At 41.4% G+C, this 20885-nt stretch overlaps 1 protein-coding gene across 10 annotated transcripts in view; it reads right to left on the bottom strand.

Annotated features, from left to right (window-relative positions):
• The window catches only part of trim37 (tripartite motif containing 37), a 79487-nt gene extending 60682 nt beyond the window's left edge, over positions 1–18805 (bottom strand). For 3 of the 10 annotated variants that reach the window (XM_033045751.1, XM_033045750.1, XM_033045752.1), the window contains exons 1-5: positions 18631–18805; positions 12102–12177; positions 9789–9890; positions 6617–6657; positions 1864–1980 (exon numbers count right to left, since the gene is read on the bottom strand). In XM_033045751.1, the coding sequence (XP_032901642.1) occupies positions 1864–1980; positions 6617–6657; positions 9789–9890; positions 12102–12177; positions 18631–18632 (338 nt within the window). In that variant the 5' untranslated portion in view covers positions 18633–18805. Of the gene's footprint in view, positions 1–1863; positions 1981–6616; positions 6658–9788; positions 9891–12101; positions 12186–17648; positions 17737–18305 lie in introns of those variants that run through there. The other 7 variants (XM_033045758.1, XM_033045754.1, XM_033045755.1 and 4 more) reach the window with 7 other exon arrangements.
• Positions 18806–20885: the final 2080 nt, after the last annotated feature.

Raw genomic sequence — 20885 nt, 5'->3', positions numbered from 1 at the left:
TCATTACGTGTTCATATACCAGCTTCATTTCTCACCACACCCTGTCCGTAAATCGGTCTAATTCCGATGTTGTGTTGCACCATACTATGCTTGTAATGAATCAATAAAAGAAGACCATATCTTTAAAAATTGTTCTGATTTTCCTGCTAAGACGAGTCTCATATCTTCAAGATGTAGCATCTCAGACATGCTTGTGATCCACATTTTAAGAATTGGGTGCATTTTTAAGAATTTGGGATGCATTTTTCCAAAATTTAAGTTTTTTTGCCATTATCAGGCCGTAATTGAGGAAACGTCTTTGAAATATTGATAGCTCAAAGCAGGCTCCTGTTGTTCCAAAAATAATAAATTCTGTATGGGGGTCCAGTTTTGTTTTTAATAATTTTGAGAAGATTTCAAAGATTTCTTTCCAAAATTTATGGAGTTTTATGCAAGAGGCGAAGGAGTGTGTTATAGTTGCTTCTTGAGATAAACATTTATCGCAGATGGGAGATACATTTGGGAACATTTTGTTCAGTTTAGTTTGAGTAATATAGTCTGTATAGTATTTTAAATTGGATTAGAATATGTCTTACATTAATCGAACAATTATGTACATATAGAAGATATTTTTCCCATGTGTCTTTGGGAATTTTTAAGCTTAATTCCTGTTCCCACTCTCTTCTAATAACATCTGACGATGGAATTTCTATATTTAGAATGATATTGTACAAATATATTAAATTATTTGACTCTGTGTTTCTATTCATACCTTCATCTAATATATCTGGCAACAGAGTTTGGTATTCGTGGGTATATATTTTCAAATAATCTCGAATTTGAAGATATCTAAAATATTGATTACCTTTCAGACTGTATTTTAATTGTAATTTCTGAAATGATAAAAGGTTTCCCATTTCGTACAAATCTCCAACCTTTTTAATTCCTAGTCTTTCCCAATGAATAAACGTTTTATCTATAATAGATGGTTTGAACGACGGATTATTAGCTATTGGAGAAAGAAGAGATAGATTTCTTAGTTTGTTGGGACGACAGATGGCACAATGGGCTAAGTGTTCGACTGGCAACCGGAAGGTAGCCGGTTCGAATCCCGCTTGGAGTGCATACTGTCGTTGTGTCCTTGGGCAAGACACTTCACCCACCTTTGCCTGTGTGTGAATGTGTGTGAGTGATTGGTGGTGGTCGGAGGGGCCGTAGGCGCAGATTGGCAGCCACGCTTCCGTCAGTCTGCCCCAGGGCAGCTGTGGCTACAGAAGTAGCTTACCACCACCGAGTGTGACTGAGGAGTGAATGAATAATGCGATGTAAAGCGCCTTGAGTATTAGAAAGGCGCTATATAAATCCCATCCATTATTATTATTATTAGTTTAAGAGTGAATTTTACTTGTCTCCAAATTCGTAAAGTGCTATGAATAATCGGGTTTTTCTTGTATATTGTATTCTTCAACTCTAATGGGGAGAGAAGGATCGCGCCTATGTTAAAAGCCGAACAATCCTCTCTCTCCATTACTAACCAATCTACCTGTTGACATGAATTGTCCAGCCAGTGAATTACATTTTTAATATTCACTGCCCAATAATAGTACAAGAGTATCTGCAGTTTCTTGTGTCACTATATTTAATAGCCAAGCATTTGCTGTCACAGTTACTAGTCACAAGAATTAATGGTGCCAACAAGCTAAAGTGTTGCAGTCATTAACTATTTAATACATGTAGATCAAGTCAACTAAGAGTTCCACTGCAGCAAGTACTTCTACATTTGCTTTGACAGCAAACACAAACCCTCAAAATGAAAAGATTTCAATTATTTTCATTGTCTATCGTACTAGATCTTAGATCCAAATATAAGAGTGCAACACTTACTTGTCTTTATCATTTTCCTCATGTTTATTGAGATTAGATAGCTGAAGTGTATCCAATTGTTGTGTGACTTCCTCTGCCCAACGACAGTTCACAAGCTCCCGCAGCTGAAGAGGTGCCCTACAAAGACAGGCACAGAAACATGTAACGTTAATGTATTAGGCAGGAGCTAGGAGTTTAAATTGGGAGCAGCTGTTATTAGGCAAGTCCGCATTTGACATGTGGGAGTTGTTCAGAGTTCAGCACCAGCATGTCCCATCCAGTAAGGAAAGGGGAAAAGGATGGCAAGATATGAACCTTGGATGATCAAAGGTTGTTAATTTGGCCAAAAACACAAAGGAAGTACATGTCAAGTGTAGGAAAATGAAATCAGGCAGGGACTTTGAGGAATACAAAAAAAACAGGAAAAGATTCAACAGGGGACATGAAATATCATTGTCAGGTCAGGTTACAGAGCATACGAAGGCATTTCATACATATATGAAAAATAAGAGGGTAACTCAAGGAAAAAAAAGACATTTATGCTTGGAGTCAGAGCATGTAGGCGGAGTACCAATATTTTGCATTGGCATTCAACAAGAAGAACATTGAGGATGATGAGATCGGTGTGGGTTATGTGAAAAGGCATTTTGAGATCAAGGTCACATGGGTCTGCAAGAATATGCATTTGCATATGGTTCATGTGCAGGCAAAAGAGATTAGCTTAATTTAGCATCATGTTCGGCAGAGAAATCTTGGCCAGAGGACTTGTTCTTGTGCAGCACTGTTCTATGTAACTATTACATATGAAATCTCATTTACATAGACAATTTAGAAGGATTGATATTTCACCAAACTGATGTACATAACAGGGCCAAAAGGTTTTCCTGTCAGCTCCAAGCATCCTCAGGAAAGTACTACATGACAAAACAGGAACCTCTTCCCGTGAAGCTCCAAACCCCACTCCCATTTAGACAATTATTTAAACAGCTAGCAAAACGAGTCTGCAAATAAAACCAGAAAATAATTGCAGATCAAATTACAACCATGTGAAAAATAGTCTAGATTTTAGCTTAATATCCTTTTCAATCAGAAGTGAAATAAAGGCAAGAGGGGAAAAAAATGCAACAAGAGTGATGGGGAAAGAACAAAAAGCCTGTGAGAGAGTAGAAGACAAGAGATACCAAATTACTAATCGTTACTACAAGACAAAAAAACACCAGCAATGTACATAGGTGATCTATGTGGGAATAGAAGATTCATTATCAGAGATTAAAGTCAACATTGAAGTGAGAAATTTGTGACTTGCAAAATCCAAGTTTTGAGTGCTGTTACAAAAGATCTGTGCTACAAGCTTACGTCGAGCATCAAGGAAAAGTTAAAAGAATAAGAGGACCACAATTCAATATCACATATACAGTCTGAACCAGAGCACTATGCAAAATACTCAATTTACAGCTAGTCACCCAGATTTTTTATTTTTTATTTTTATTTAACCTTTATTTAACCAGGATAAGTCTCATTGAGATTAAAAATCTCTTTTACAAGAGAGTCATGGCCAAGACAGGCAGCAACACAGTTCCACAGTTACAGACAATAATTTTAAAAAAAACAACAGAGAACATATAAATAGAGTCACAGTCAGAACATCATCAAACAAAGCATGTACAGACAGAAGAGCCCGCTTCAACATCATTAAGAAGGGATTTAAATCTGTTTATAGAAACCAGCTCCTTAAGTTTCAGTTCATTCTGCAGCTGGTTCCATGCGAAGGGAGCAGCATAACTAAATGCCCTTTTCCCCAGTTCAGTACGGACTTTAGGTACAGTTAGTAAGAACAAGTCCTCAGAGCGGAGCTGATAAGTTCCTGTGCTTTTTCGAATTACATACTTCTGCAGGTATGAAGGAAGAACACCGAGGATAGTCTTATAAATAAGGATATGCCAATGATGGAGTCTGCGGGTGGACAGGGCAAACCATCCAACTTGAGCATACAAAGTGCAGTGGTGCGTGAGGGTTTTAAAATTAGTAACAAATCTCAGTGCTCCGTGGTAGACCGTGTCCAAAGACTGTAGGCATTTTGAAGATGCATTCATATATAAAACATCACCATAGTCCAACACAGACATAAACGTTGCAGCAACAAGTCTTTTTTTGGCTTCAAAAGAAAAACAAGATTTGTTTCTAAAGTAAAAACCTAATTTTATCTTTAGTTTTTTCACAAGTTGCTGGATATGAGGTTTAAAAGAGAGAGAATCGTCAATTATAATTCCCAGATATTTATATTGAGATGGAGAGGATATTGTATTTTAAGTAGCAAATACAGATTACCAGACTCAAAGTTAACCTCGAGTTGAATTTGAATATGGAGTAACTCCATGTGTCTAAATCGCATTCAAATTCAAGAGTCGTGGACAAAAGTAATTAAGTTGAATGATTAAAGCCATTCCCAAACAATTCCAGGTATTGACACACTATGGTGTCATCTTAGACAAAAAACAAAACACCAGCACTGAGATTATGACAGGTCCGCCTGCCCTCTCACAACTGCCTGACCTGCTGAGAACTTATTAATTTTTTATTTTATTACAGTCAAAGGAAAAATATTTGTAACTTCCATAGTAAAGGAAATTTGTTAAACCTGAATTTACTCAGACAACAAATGTTCATAAAGCTCAAATTCTAGGAGCAGAATTAGGCCATTCGGCCCATCAAGTCTACTCCTCCATTCAATCATGGCTGATCTATCTTAACTCTCAACCCCATTCTCCTACCTTCACCCCATAACCCCTAGCACCCATACTAATCAAGAATCTGTCAATCTCCGCCTTAAAAATATCCATTTTTATATCCGGACTCCACTGAATGCCACAGATTAATCACCCTCTGGCTAAAGAAATTCATTCTCAACTCTTTTCCAAAGGTATGTCCTTTAATTCTAAGGCTATAACCTCTGGTCCTAGACTATCCCACTAGTGTAAACATCCCCACCGCATCCACTCAATCCATTTGCTGCAGATTAGCGAGCAAGGGTGAGGTGTTGTGCTTTGGGAAGTCGAATGCAAAGAGTCAAGAGTTTTATTGTCATACGTCCCGAAACGGAACAATGAAATTATTACATGCAGCACCACAACAGATATGCATAGCACTCTGCATAACATCCTCAGGACTTTTTAACAGGGGCACAGTGGAGTCTGTACTCACATACTGCATAAACACGTTGTACTCCAACTGCAACTGCTCAGACAGGAAGGCTCTGCAGAGGGTAGTGAGGGGAGCAGAGAGGATCATTGGCGTCTCCCTACCCTCGGTACAAGAACTGTTCCAGAGCCGCTATCTGAAAAAAGCTCTGAGAATAGCTAACGACAAACTGCACCCCCTCTACACACACCTGGATCTCCTGCCATCAGGCAAGAGATACTGTAGCATCAAAGCCCGGACTACCAGACTGCTAAACAGCTTCCTGCCACAGGCTGTGAGGCTGCTAAACAGTCACTCTGTACTCATAGTCACCTGATTCTGCGGCTTTGCACTGACATTTTAATAACTCTGGCACTGGCCACTCAAATCAGCTGCCCTGGCCATTTTAATGATTGTTTTTACTTTATTTTAATGTTGCTGTTTTACCTTCTTTTAACTATTTATACTGTTTCATCAGGGACTGGATTGTTTTTACTGTTATTATGTGTGAAATGTTTTAAGTTTCATGTGCGATGCTCCGGTATTCCCTGGGAAACGTCTTCTCATTTTGCACTGTACAACTGTTGCTTTGCAAGATGACAATAAAGGTTGATTGATTGCACACTGAGGTACACTGTGCATGTTACCCATGTTTAGTTATGTTAAAGTGTGTTTTTTATGTTTTTTTAAATGTCCTTATGTGGGGGAAGAGGGCACGGTAAGGGGGATACCGTCCTTCGGTCGCTTCCTGGAGAGGACGCTACTATTATTCGAGTCGCGTCCTCAACCCCCCTGCGGCCTACCTACTGGATTGGCGCGGCCTTTCCTGCCGGGATCGACCAGAGCTCCAGCAGCGGCGGGACAGCGCTGTAACATCGCGGGTCTGGCAATACCTTACCGGGGATCGCCGTCTGGAGCCCGGAGTGCTGGACCTGCTGCACCGACATCATGGAGCTGCGGTTTGCGGAGCTCCCAACGCGGGCGGCGCTGATCAACAACGCGGGGTCCTGCGACTCCGCCCGGCTCGGCCTGCGGACTCGGGAGCTGCGGACTCCGGCTGCGGGAGGCGACTGATCAGGAGGTGTAGGCCGCTGAGGAGGAGGATGTTCACCGTCGGGGATCGGTGTCGGCATTCCACCAGCCCGGCGTGAGGGCCTGAACATCGGGCCGCCCGGTGCGGCGACTGCGGGTGCTCGGAAGGCCCAGACCACGGATGAACATCTGGGAAGATCGGAGGGGAGGCTGGCTGGACTATGGTGCCTTCCTCACCTTGGTGCTACTGTGTTATGTTGTGTCGTGGACTTTCTGTGTTTGTGATTTTCTTTTTTTTAATTCAATTTTATTTTTAATGTTTTATTATTTATTATTTATTTATTTTTATGATACTGCCTGTAAGGAAAATTCATTTCATTGTCTCTAATTGAGACAATGACAATAAATTTGAATACAATACAATACAATGCACAGTTAGCCAACACACCACTAATTTTGGATTAGAACTAGATAGTTTCACATAAAGCAGCATTGCGCAGATTAGGTTAAAATGTTTCCAGCTTTGCACAAATCCCACTATACTTCGTCTTTGATGTGCTCTCACCTGCAGTGCGGGCACTGGGCTCTCTGTTCTGTTAGCCAACGCTGTGAAGATAAAGAAGCAACATTTTTAAAGAAACCAGGCTTTACCAATAGTATTTGAGCTGCAGTGGTCTTTTTACAAAAGAAAAATCAAAATTTGTTTAGTTCGAGGACTCTACTTTAAATTTTAAGAAATCTTTGGATCACAAATGTAACTCAAAACTGCAACTCCAAACATTTAAGGCTAGTGCTGAAAAAAAGCGTAAAGGTGATGATTATTGAATCTTTGAGTATCTGGCGAACCCTGGAAACAGATCCTCTCAACTGGTAATTGATCTAGCACCAAATTTTGATCTGTACCCTCAGAGGGGTCAACCAGAACAGTAGATATAAGGAAAGGGATTGTGGGCAGAATCATTTAACATAACTCTGTTTTTTTTTTTTAAAGTACATTTCTGCACGCTCTGCATGTGCCATGTTCAACTTGCTCCCTTTCAGAATGGCAGGCAGTGACTAGTGGGGTACCCGGTGCTGGGACCGCAGTTATTTACAATATACATCAATGATTTAGATGAGGGGATTCAAAGTAACATTAGCAAATTTGCAGATGACATAAAGCTGGGTGGCAGTGTGAACTGTGAGGAGGATGCAGTTTGATGTGGATAAATGTGAGGTTATCCACTTTGGTAGCAAAAACAGGAAGGCAGATTATCTAAATGGTGTCAAATTGGGAAAGGGGAGAGTACAATCGGATCTGGGGGGTCCTAGTTAATCAGTCTATGAAAGTAAGCATGCAGGTGCAGCAGGCAGTGAAGAAAGCGAATGGTATATTGGCCTTCATAACAAGAGGAGTTGAGTATAGGACCAAAGTGGTCCTTCTGCAGTTGTACAAGGCCCTAGTGAGACCACACCTGGAGTGTCTAGTGCAGTTTTGGTCCCCTAATTTGAGGAAGGACATTCTTGCTATTGAACGAGTGCAACGTAGGTTCACACGGTTAATTCCGGGGATGGCGGGACTGTCATATGCTGAGAGAATGGAGCAGCTGGGCTTGTATACTCTGGAGTTAAGAAGGATGAGAGGGAATCTTACTGAAACACAAGATTATTAAGGGTTTGGACACGCTAGAGGCAGGAAACATGTTCTCGATGTTGGGGGAGTCCAGAATCAGGGGCCGCTTTTTATGAATAAGGGGTAAGCTATTTAGAACGGAGATGAGGAGACACTTTTTCCACACAGAGAGTTGTGAGTCTGTGGAATTCTCTGCCTCAGAGGGCGGTGGAGGCCGGTTCTCTGAGTACTTTCAAGAGAGAGCTAGATAGGGCTCTTAATGATAGTGGAGTCAGGGGATATGGGGAGAAGGCAGGAACGTGGTACTGATTGTGGATGATCAGCCATGATCACATTGAAGGATCGAAGGGCCGAATGACCTACTCCTGCACCTATTGTCTCTTGTGCTGAACAAGCGGGTATTTCCTTAGATAAGGTATACATGCAAGCACCGTTGTACAGTTACCCAGCAGCTCTGCTGCTTAGATGGATTTGTTCAGCAATGATTAAAGCATAGCCAGCACAAATGCAGTATTTTTTAAATAGTCAGCTGAAGCATTCAGGATGGGTACTATTCAAAAAAGATATTGGTCACAGAAAGAATTAATCTTTCTGGTTCATTCCCACAGTCGGAATTCATAGAATTCCTCCATTGCGTCATTTCATTGTCATACTAACTACAGAGAGGGTATGTAGAATACCAACATTACAGCGACACTAGTGGATTTCCAGCACCATAGCTGCCTTTCATTCTAAACCTTTCCTCACAATAATAGCTTCTATTGTCAACTATATTATTCAAAATTCCACAAGCACATTTGCATGATAAAAAAGGGTGTTTATAAGACAACCTGATCATTTCCGGTATTGGTTTAACAAACAATCTTTGAATTGCTTTCAAAGCATTAACACCCTTTCTCAAATAAGGAGATCAAAAATGTACATAGTTTGAGATGCAGCCTAACCAGAGCCCCACATAACTGAAGCATAATCTTTTTCCTTTGTATCAATAAACAATGTACTTGCATATCATCCTTTTGCATATCCCTCTGAGTCCCAGCTCTGCCATCTTGCATCACTTAGACAATGTGCTTCCTTTTTAGAAGGTGGTCCCCCCACGCCGGATCCCCATTGTCTTCCCCTCCCACCTCATGCTCATCAACCATGAGGCCTCACCGCAGCTCCCGTTGCTGCCTCGGCAGCGTGAGACTCGTCGGCGGCAGCGGGTGCCTCGGCAGCAACGGGAGCCTCGGTGGCGATGGGGTCCCACTGCGATGAGCGTGAGGTTCGAGGGGAAGACAATGGGGACCCGGCATGGGGGGACCGCTGTGAAGAACAACGGAGACCTAGCGTGGGGGGGCCGTTGTGAGGGACGGTGGGAGAACAAAGGGGGACCCTGTGTGGGGGAGGGGGGGAACTCTAGTTTAGAACCCTCTGCCCAGGGGATAAGTCTGTGTTTGTTTGTTCATTTGTTCCGGTGAAGGCGCTCTGCACACAGCATCTAGGCAACAGTCACCTGTTTTTTTATTTTTGTTTTCACTTTTAATTTCAAGAGTAGAGACTTCAATGCATAGTTCTGAAATTTGCTCTGAGCAAGAGAAGGACCAAAATTGCAAAGCCATAAAGTTATCCCTTCCACTCCACACCCCCCCACCCCCACCGTTGGGGAAGCAGACCTAACAGGTCTACACTTGGTCTAATTATAAAAGTTGATCCCCCAGCACCGATTCCATCAGCACTTTTATATCTAGCCAACACTTTTACATCTATGCCTGCTCTCTATTTTCCATTGGTCAATCAATCTTCTATTCATGCCAATAAGCTACCTCCAATATTGTGAGATATATATTTATTTTTTTTAATGAAAAAATTATTTATTTTTAATTTATTTTCAGGAATACTTATCAAATTCCTTCGAGAAACAAATATGTCAAATATTTTCAATATATTGGTCAAATAAGCTTTCATTTTAAGACTGCTACTCTGAAATTATCCCTGTGAAACTGTAGTTTGAGGAGGAAAGATGGGGGTAGTGGACCATGAGTGAATGGAGCAAGTTTAATTATGCAGAGTTTTACAGAACATTTTTGTTGAAAATTTGCATGCACACCAGACAACCATAAGCTCAGAACATAGAATATCTTACCCTTATGCAACTGAAGCAACAAAGTTTTGAACAGTGTGGACAGAGTCGGGCATCACGTAATTTCTCCATACAAATAAAGCATCTGAACACCTCCGCAATGCTCTGGAAAAGTACAGGCGAAGCAATATTTATTAACTGGTTTGCAAAACATACATCAGTTCTATGATACATCAAAACATCCAGCAAGAAATATTTTCTAAAATTGCTTTAGTATTTTGGGTATATCAAGACAACATTTTTACACAAAAAAGGGTGCTCAGCAAAGAAATATAACATCCATTAGATCATGAAGGGATGTAGAATTAAATGGATTAGAAGCAGAAAGTTTTCATGAGGTGACATAAACAAAGAAAAGTTATAAAAGTGGATTGAACAAATTAATTCCAAGTGATCAATAAATCCAAACTGCAGTAAACCCTCATCATAACAGACCATGAGGGGGGAAGATGTGGTGTCTGTTATTCCTGATTGTCCACTATAACTGGAGTATGGGATTATCATTGTATCAATAGTAGAAACAAACAACTAGTTACTGGTTAATACACAAAAGGACACAAAGTGCTGGAGTAGCTCTGCGGGTCAGGCAGCATCTCTGCAGGCCGTGGATAGGTGATGTCTCGGGTCCAGACCCTTCATTAGACTCAGTCTAGAACTGGACCTGGAATCCAGGTCTGTTAAAGGCTAGGGGAGATGCAAGGATTCGCGCAGTAAATGGTCGTGCCGCGCGGGTAACCAGAGTGTAGGCAAGGGGCGGCGGTGGTAGTTGCAACTGCGGTGGATAGCGCAGCCTGGGACTGGTCAGGGTGGTGACGACTGCAGTGTTAGGGGCGGCAGTGATGATGCTAGCAGCAGAGGTGGAGACTGCAGCGGTGGCAGCAGGCGCGGCCTGGGACCGGCCGGGGTGGGTGTAATGGCAGGAGAGGCGGCACAGGCCTGCATCGACAACCCAGTCTAGCAGTGAAGGTCGGTAGGTCACTATGCTATAACAGAAAACTGTTATGAAGAGTTCTGTAAAAATGAGGGTTTACAGTCTTTTGTTTTTAAATGTCCTCTGATTGAATATTTGAACTGTTGCCCTCCAATGGCGGGAAACATTCTAATATTTGACAATTTGGTTTAAACAATCGTCAGTTTCTGCATGAATGTATGGTATTTCTTGCGTGGCTTTTGGCTTGTATATATTTTTTAAATTATGAATAAAGTTTATTTTTGGGGGAAAATCTCGAAATCATAATGTACATCCGCATGAAAAGATAGCATAATACGACTTGACCACAAAAAAATTGCTAATCCAAGGCCAGAGATCAGCATAAATGAGTTTTAAACAAGTCTCCTATACACAAAATTAATTATTCACCCGTCAAGTCAAGTCACATTTATTTATATAGCACATTTAAAAAAACAACTCTCGTTGGCCAGTGCTTTACATTTGTTATAAGAATAGTATAAACAAACAAACTACATACATATATACATATAGCCCTCGCTCAGTGGACGTCAGGAAAGGCTTGGGAGTATAGATAAGATTTTAGTCTTGACTTAAAGGAGTCAATGGAGGGGGCAGTTCTGATGGGAAGGGGGATGCTGTTCCACAGTCTAGGAGCTGCAACAGCAAAGGCGGGGTCGCCCCTAAGCTTATGCCTAGACCGCGGGATATTCAACAGCCCCAAGTCGGCCGATTTGAGGGACCTGGAGGTGGAGTGGTGGGTGAGAAGACTTTTAATGTAGGAGGGGGCAAGCCCATTGAGGGCTTTGTAGACATAGAGGAGGGTCTTGAAATGTATACGGAACCGCACAGGGAGCCAGTGGAGAGAGGCCAGGATCGGGGGTGATGTGGTCCCTTTTTTAGGTTGCCCGTCAGGAGTCTCGCTGCGGCGTGTTTTGTTCTTACGGCAGCATTCCTGTACTCCAATGTACAACTTGGTTTTATCACCAATTTAAGGCTATCAGCATCAAACTGAAAGCAGCTTCCATCTACAAATATGTAATTTGAAGATAATTTGCTCGATAATAATGAAAATTAAAAATGTGGCAGATACAGTTTGTTCCATATTAAAAGCAAGGCCAATTTCAGCACTTCAATAGCTGTATCTGCTTGGATCAACAGAGCAATGCCCAAGAATTAAACCATAATTGATAGTTTTGCAATATAAAAGTAAACCCAATCAGAAAATACTGAAACATATTTAGCATATCAAGCAATGTCCAAGGAGAGAGACTCTTGTTGCTTCATGTCAATGATCACAAGCTCTGAAGCAATGTCAATCAGCAACTTTACATTACTAAACAAAAATTGTGAAGTATATTCCATACTTCAACACTTTGTTCATCCATTTTTCTTCTGTGCTGCGCACTGCTGATCTTATCCCGAAGACGAAATTTGTTGCTCCTAGACAACTGAAAAAGGGACAAAGTCAGTTTTCCAAAAACTCCCTACAGACAACTAGAACATAAGTGACTGTCAGGCAAAACTCTTTGATTTTAATTACTATTAGACAAGCTGGTCAGAATGAGAACTACAATCTTCCAGGCGAGCTTTATGTCAGGCTGAGTATTGCTCTTTCCCATTTGCACCCTGAACCCATTTCCAGAGAGCAAATAATAACAACATTGGGAGAACAGCAATACCTCCAATTTTTAAAAACGTTGAGGATTTAAATTTGAAATTGGGCAGTACACATTTGTAAATTAAAGAATACATTTTAACAAGATTTTCACAATCAGGATAGTCAGAAATATCCACACTGACCAAAATAACGATCTTAAACATTTGAGTATTCCATTCTTTCAATTTTCTGACAAAGCACGCAGCCATTTAATGTTGGCTGCTGTAAAGTTCTGCATTTTAAATAACAATATACAGTACTCCCATTGACTATAGCGCACTGGTTGTTTATTTAAAACCAGTGTTAACTTACAATTTTCAGTCATGATATACTATACTGTCAAATGGCAAAAAGTTGCTGCAACAGCAACCCAAAGTACAAATAATTTTAGTACGAAAAAGACTAAAGAAAGAGGCAAGGTTGGAGAAGGTGTAGCAATGAAAAGACCCAGTCTACAATGAAAACTTAAGGAAAAAAATTACATAAGTAATTTAAGAACTGATGGTTTGGATATATCTATATTGCTGAACTAGAGTACTATGTGGATAGCAAAATACAACTTAGAAGTAGCACAATCTTTTCCTCCATTGCCCCCCACAAACATTAACATGCAAGTGGGAGCCATTTTATAGGAAGTGGTTTCTTTGCACCATTTCAAAGGCTGCAAACAGGAATTCTGTAAGTTGCAAATAAATTCTAAGTGTGGTAGTTTATAAAAATGGACTCCAAAATCTAGACAGCTCTGATGCTCAAGTAAGGCACTTCTTTTAAAAGCAAATCATAAATGGTCAAAGATAGACACAAAATGCTGGAGTAACATAGTGTTCATGGGAAAGTATCAAACATGCACAAGCCCCAGATCCTCCACAGCCGGATCAAAGCGTCATGCAAATCTGGAATTACCATATTTCCTCAGACAGAGTGAATAGAATGTGAAATGTAAATATTCAACATTATCTACGAGGAAGAAAACTTAACTTTTCAGGTCAATATTCTCTTAAGTGAGCAGAGTTTGGATAAAACCTGTGTAGGAAAGAACTGCAGATACTGGTTTAAATTGAAGGTAGATAATAGACAATAGGTACAGGAGTAGGCCATTTGGCCCATTGAGCCAGCACCGCCATTCAATGTGATCATGGCTGATCATCCACAATCAGTACCCGGTTACTGCTTTCTCCCCATATCCCCTGACTCCACTATCTTTAAGAGCCCTATCTAGCTCTCTCTTGAAAGTATCCAGAGAACTGGCCTCCACCGCCCTCTGAGGCAGAGAATTCCAGACTCACAACTCTCTGTGTGAAAAAGTGTTTCCTCATCTCTGTTCTAAATGCCTGACCCCTTATTCTTATCTGTAGCCCCTAGTCTGGACTCCCCCAACATCGGGAACATGTTTCCTGCCTTTAGCGTGTCCAAACACTTAATAATCATATATGTTTCAATAAGATGCCCTCTCATCCTTGTAAATTCCAGAGTATACAAGCCCAGCCGCTCCATTCTCTCAGCATATGGCAGTCCCGCCATCCCGGGAATTAACCTTGTGAACCTACGCTGCACTCCCTCAAATTTGGAGACCAAAACTGCATACAATACTCCAGGTGTAGTCTCCCTAGGGCCCTGTACAACTTCAGAAGGACCTCTTTGCGCCTATACTCAACTCCTCTTGTTATGAAGGCCAACATGCCATTAATAATAATAAAATTTATTATTAACATGCCATTCGTTTTCTTCATTGCCTGCTGTACCTGCACGCTTACTTTCATTGACTGACGAACAAGGACCCCCAGATCCCGTTGTACTTCCTTTTCCTAACTTGACACCATTTAGATAATAATCTGCCTTCCTGTTTTTGCTACCAAAGTGGATAACCTCACATTTATCCACATTGAACTGCATTTGCCATGCATCTGCCCACTCACCCAACCTGTCCAAGTTACCCTGCATTCTCATAGCTCCTCCTATGTAGCAAACTTCTGCAGGGTCTCGACCCGAAACGTCACCCATTCCTTCTCTCCAGAGATGCGGCCTGTCCCACTGAGTTACTCCAGCATTTTGTGTCTACCTTCTTACTCATAAATGGTCAATCTGTTATCACCCAGACTACATAGATGATTGGTGAAATCATACTAGTGGGAGCAGGGCGTATGTGAGAATTAAAATTAACTGCTGGATAGGCAATTCTTTTTCCAATTACTCAGAAAATGGAAATTCAGTTTAAATTGTATCATTTTCATGAAAATTAATTCTACAACCCTATTTTGATGCTAATGAAATCAAAGCTGATGGGCAATACCATCTTTAAGAATTGCTAATTCAAAAAGTATAATCCAAAAGATTCCTTAAAACCTTTGGTTTCCATTTAAAAGGAATTATGACAGTTAGGGCTTGATACTGGTTTCTGCATATTATATTCTCTTGTAAAAACCTGTCAGAAAGTCCAGAAAGAACTTCATATATGTTAAAAAAATAATAATTGTTTGCACTTTAAAAATATAGTTTTAGAAAATAATAGCTCTCAGCCTGGTAAGACAATTAACCAACTGATAGTACTATTATTAAAAGTGTTTTGTCCAAAAGCAGATTTCTAGAAACAAAGGGATTTATATGCTATACGTATTCATCAAATTTCATTGAAATTTAATTAGACAGATATCTCAAAATTGTCTGTGTGCAAGAGAAAATGCAACGAATTTGACATACTTAATGTTGCACTATTGCCCCATTTTGCTAATAATGCAACATCAATATAAAGGGATCATCGTTACGGATAAACTGCCAGCATTATCACCCCCAAGATGGAAAGTAGGTAAATGAATTTATAACATGTTTAAGTTGCCCCTCAGAGCTTGCAAGTGTATTTATACAACAATGGATTCAACTATTATTCTGATATTGCAATGAACATCCATGCAAAATTACTATCCAATGTGAAAAATAATCTTTAGTCAAATACAAATTTATGCTGGAATCACTTTGAAGCAAACAAGGACTAGGGAAGAAATTAGAGCTTAGGGACTGATCACATCAGGACCAGATCAAATGCTGAAATCAGTTGCCCCATAGATCAAATAGCTAGGAGTTTGATTACTGGCAGCACGATGATCTATGCAAAAGTGTAGGTCAAGAGCTACTGACCCCAATATGTTTCCTTTAATATACACTAGATGGAATCCAGACACATTTCCAAAGGGAAGCAGAGAAAATGAACGCCCAACTGAGGTCAACCTACTGGTCCCCCTCCCCCTCCTCTCCTCCCCCATCAGCTCCCAAGATGAGGTGTTCCATACTAGAACATCCGAGATGTCTTCATTTTTTAGAGAACATGGATTCCCCGTTCTGTCATAGTTGGGACACTCTAAACGTGTCTCCTCTGCGTCCCGTAGTTCTACTCTTGCTCCCCCTCCCTCCAGAGGCAACAAGGACAGAGTATTCCTGGTCCTCACCTTTCACTCCACCAGCACCTTCGCCATCGACATTTCTGTCACCTCCTACAGGATCCCACCACTAATCAAATCTTCCCATCTCCACCCCTTTCCGCATGCTGCAGACTGCTCCATCCACAATTCCATTGATTCATTCCTGCCTTCCCACCTAAACCACCAGCTCCCTAGATATTTTCCTCTGTAACATCTGTCCTTGTACCTCCTCCCACGACTACACTTAGGGACCCAGACAGTCCTTCCAGGTGAGACAGAGGATCACGTGTAACTCCTCTAACCTCATCTACTGTATCTGGTGTTCCCGATGTGGGCTCCTGTACATCGGAGAGACCAAACGTAGACTTAACGACCGTTTCACTGAACACTTGCGCTCAATCTACCTAAACCTACGGGATCTCCCTGTTGCCATCCATTTCAGCCCTCCTGTCCCGTTCTCATACTGATCGTTCTGTCCTGGGCCTCTTCCATTGCTAGATTGAGGCCACATACAAACTGGAGGAACAGGAGCTCATTTCACCTGGGGTGCTTGCAACCCAGCGGTATGACCATTGAGTTGACTAATTCTGAAAAACTTCTACTTCCTTCCCTCCACCCTCCCTTTGCCACCTTCCTCCATCCTAGTAATTTAACCAGTTCCACAGCTCTCCACATTGTTTTCCTCTCAAGATCACACCTTCCCTAACCAAGATTGGGTTTACCAGGTACAACCCTACCCGAGGTGGACTGATTTGTCCTTGTCTTTTCTCACCTCGAGCTCTTCACCACCACCCAACTTTCAGTCTGAAGAAGGGTCCCGACCCGAAACGCCACCCATGCTTTTTCTCCAGAGAGGCTGCCTGACCCGCAGAGTTACTCCAGCAATTTGTTTAAGAAGGAACTGCAGATGCTGGAAAATCGAAGGTAGGCAAAAGTGCTGGAGAAACTCAGTGGGTGCAGCAGCATCTATGGAGCGAAGGTGTCTATCCGAGGTCACTCTTGGTTACTACATCGCCAGAAGCTTTCAATCAGGAAAGGGCTGTTGAGTTATTTTCATAAAACATTACATTAAAAAAAGCTGCAAAGCAGAGATTTTAATGGAATCACACAGAGAACAGACTATATTGTGGTTGCAAAGCAGAAATTTCTTCCAGTAATTGTGAATTCCTAATCAAATTCAACACCCACCATTTACTGAAATTAGAGATAAAGCTCAATCCTCAAATTCTGGCTTTGTGTATGTTCATTAAATGAATAAACACTTGATGTTCAGAATTTTAATTGAGCTTGTTTTTCTTCGGTCAATGGCATTCATTGCAGAGGAACATCAGGCTTGAAGACAGAGCCTTGGAGATTTATCTTAAATGAGGGAACTTCCAATGCATGGAAGAATGAGGACATCTTGGATGTTCTAGTATGGAAGAAAATGTAGGCCATTCAGCCCCATAATTCAGTATCATGACTGATCTTTTACTGTAGGATTACTCTGCATTAATGCCATAGCCCTGGACTTCCGCAATATCCAAAAAACCTGTCCTGCACCATTGTACTTTGTAGTAGAAAGAGAAGCTGAGGCCCTTCTCATTCACACAGACCAGGTCAAGTACAATTTAGTAAAAACAGTTCAAATAGAATATCTATTACGATAGTTGAGGAATCTAGGTTTTCAATAAGTGAAATTCACTTCTTTTGTCAGATCACGTCCAATACCATGAATGCTTCTGCATTGCAGCAACGAAGCTCTCATTAATTGTCAAAAACCTGTTTGCCTTTTCAAGTTTCTTAGCAAGTTTCTTCCCTCGATTACTACATTGTATGATACTACCAGAGGCTAGGCTGACCTGACATTTCTGTCTCTTGGGATCAACTCATTTGATTTTCTTCTGGATTGGACTTCAGCAAAACAAAGAAACTCATTTCAATCCCAGACTATGGATTAGAGCAAAACAAAAATCAGCAACACATATTGAATGAATTTAGAAGATCTATTTCCTAAATTAGCTTCCTTCATAATGTTAATATCAAACTACAAACATATAGTACAAAAATGTAATCTCACTTCAACAATTACACCCTCAGAAATGCCCAATATTGTAATCAAACATTCAAAAAATAATGCAAATAGATTACAAAATATTAATTTTGTACTTGGAAAAAGAAAGAAATATTTAGGGAAATCTAAAAAAAAAAAGTTAGACATTTTCAGTAATTATCTGGAATGCTGGAGTAACTCAGCGGGACAGGCAGCATCTCTGGAAAGAAGGAATGGGTGACGTTTCGGGTCGAGACCCTTCTTCAGACTGATTCTTCTCTATACATTGAGTAATTATCTGACTGGTTAAGTGTTTTTAGCTATTTGTTTTTGTCGTAATTGCGTAAGATTCAATCTTTTAAGAATACTTAAATGTCAAACACACAAAGTCACATCTGGTCTAAATAAATCACGAAAAAAAACCGTGCATGTGAACATAAAACCACCATACATTCAATTTACTCACAGGCTGCTACAACATAAGCACTGCACGGTCAAGCTCAATAATGATGCACCTGATCAGAGTCACTGCGGCTTATTGTTGCTGGCAGCCTCCCCCGAGGAGCAAGCTTCAGCCGATGGCTGAAAATGGCACGGTAAAGGTAAGGATGGAGCCTGCGGCCTGCGGCGGGGACACACAGTGCGGCCCCTGGCCAGCGGCTTGTGGTGGCCGGGGCGGATCCAGCAGGTCCGCAGTGCCGCAACCCGCCTTCTCTCTCGAACCGCCCCTTCACCTTCAATTCAACGCTGGCTTCTCATCGCTTGTCTGCTTCTCCCACTCCCCTGCTCACATGTTATCTCCTGGTTGGTGTGTGGGGGACAATGCGAGGCTTGGTTCAGGATTTGGCGGAGGGAACGTTCGCCTCCATCGTCTGAACCCGACTTCAAATCCACATGCAACCGTTTGTCACCCGGGCTACAGTCAATCGGCGCGAGGATGACGGCGGAGCGGGTTCCTCCCCATAAGCCCCGCCCTCCCACGTGAGGGGAGAGAGGAGGGCAAGGCGACCAATCGACTTCAATGTAGTCTCCGCCTTCACCAATCATAAAATAGAGTACGGTATCACCGAGGGCCTCCTGGCCTATCACTGGCGTGCTCTCTCCCATCAACGCTCCCGTCATCTCGCGATGAGTTACGGCCTGCCCTAGCAACCGGGACGGCGCGTCCTCGGCCCAAAGGGGACGGAGAAACTCCCGCGGCTTGAATGTGCTTACAAAAGTTTGTGTCGTCCATTTGTTCCATCCAAGGTCTGATTGTAAAAAACAGACAAAGTATTACATTACGAAGAAAGAGAGAGAGAGACTACATCTCATCAGGCGGAGCCCAAATGCAAATTTATTATTTCGGTATCTTCAAATATCTCACACCAAAACGAGAGCTGCAAGCAAGGAAAGGAGGTGTCGTCCATAATAATAATAATAATAATAATAATAATAATATATTTTATTGTCATTGCACATAAGTGCAACGAGATTTGGGTTTGCAGCTTCCATCAGATGTCATAACTTAAATAACTAATAACATTTAGATTTAGATACCCCGAGAAACATGGTTTGTAAAAAGAACATTACAACAGTAAAACAGTTCAAACAGACTAAAGTGCAGATGTGTCTGTGCGACGTGATCATCCGAGGGAGACAGTCCATGGGGGGTGGGGGGCACTCAGCAGGGCCGGTTCAGAGCTGCTATAGCTCTGGGAATGAAGCTGTTCCTGAGTCTGGAGGTTCGGGCGTAGAAGGCCTTGTAACGTCTGCTGGAGGGAAGTGTGATTGAGGTTGCCAAAGAAATGGGCAGCATCACTCTCCTGCAGGGATCCCATATCTGTTGTGTAAGATGTTGCCTGTCCCGCAGAGTTACTCCAACATTTTGTGTCCATCTTCCCATATCTCGTCAAGTCAACTTTATTTGTCATATACATACAAGATGTACAGTGAAATGAATGTGAGAATGCTTGAACAGAACCAGTATTTACATTAAAAAAAGAAGACACAACAATATCAAGGACTTATCAATTCATTTAATATCTAAGTACTTACCAATTTCTTGTTTGAATACACTCTGCCTCCTTAACCCTCTTGGATAGAAAATTACAAATATAATCTGAATGAAGACATTTCTTCTGATCTCTGTCTCGAATGGCCAATGTCTTACCTTGAGACTGTGATGCCTGAATCCAGGCAACCTTGCCAAGGGAAATACATTTACTGCATCTACTGAAGCCCTGTAATAATATTGTACGTTTGAACAAGTATAATCTGCCTCAGCTTCACCAGAGAACCACACCATTATAGAAGGCAATCTCCAGCAGGTTCAGTTCATTCAATGAAAACACTACTGGATCTAAAAGGGGCTTTGTGGGACCAAGCAACATCCTATCTTAACATTCACCTGTAGCCAAGCATATACGGTACATTTTGAACTTTGGAACTAACGGACAATGTGGAAAATTATCCAGGTGTGTCTACTTCTTCACAAAAAGCAGAACAAAACCCGCTCTTTATTGCCTAAATATTCTATTCTCAATCTTCATGAAAACGTATGATCAGTGGTATCAAGAGAGACATATTCACCAAAATCTACTCATTGATACCCAGTTTGGGTTTCACAGAGAGCTCTCAGCTCCAGATCTTGTCACAGTTCCGTCACCCGAACAGCGATGGAAGAACGACTACCAGAGATGAGGTAGAAGTGAGCCAAGTGTGATATTAATGAACTTAATGGGAATCAAGGGGAAAATATTGAGTGGTTAGAGTTATACTTTGCAAAAAAAAAAGATGGTTGTGGTTGTTTAAGGTCTATTACTGCAGGAGGTCCTCTCAGGGTAATTTTTTAGGCCCAAGCATTTTCAGCTGCTTCACCTGCCTTCATCTGTAATGTCAGAAGGGGGAGGGGGGAACGATTCTGATGATTGCATAATGTGCTATTCCATTTTCAGCTATTCCACAACTCTTCAACTGGGTGGCACAGCTGATAGAGCTGCTGCCTCACAGCACCATAGATCCTAAACCCAGATGTTGTTTGTGTGGAATTTGCACATTCTCCCTC

The sequence above is a fragment of the Amblyraja radiata genome, chromosome 28 (assembly GCF_010909765.2).
Source record: "Amblyraja radiata isolate CabotCenter1 chromosome 28, sAmbRad1.1.pri, whole genome shotgun sequence".
NCBI classification, from domain to species: domain Eukaryota; kingdom Metazoa; phylum Chordata; class Chondrichthyes; order Rajiformes; family Rajidae; genus Amblyraja; species Amblyraja radiata.
This window is presented reverse-complemented; position numbering and strand designations above follow the sequence as displayed.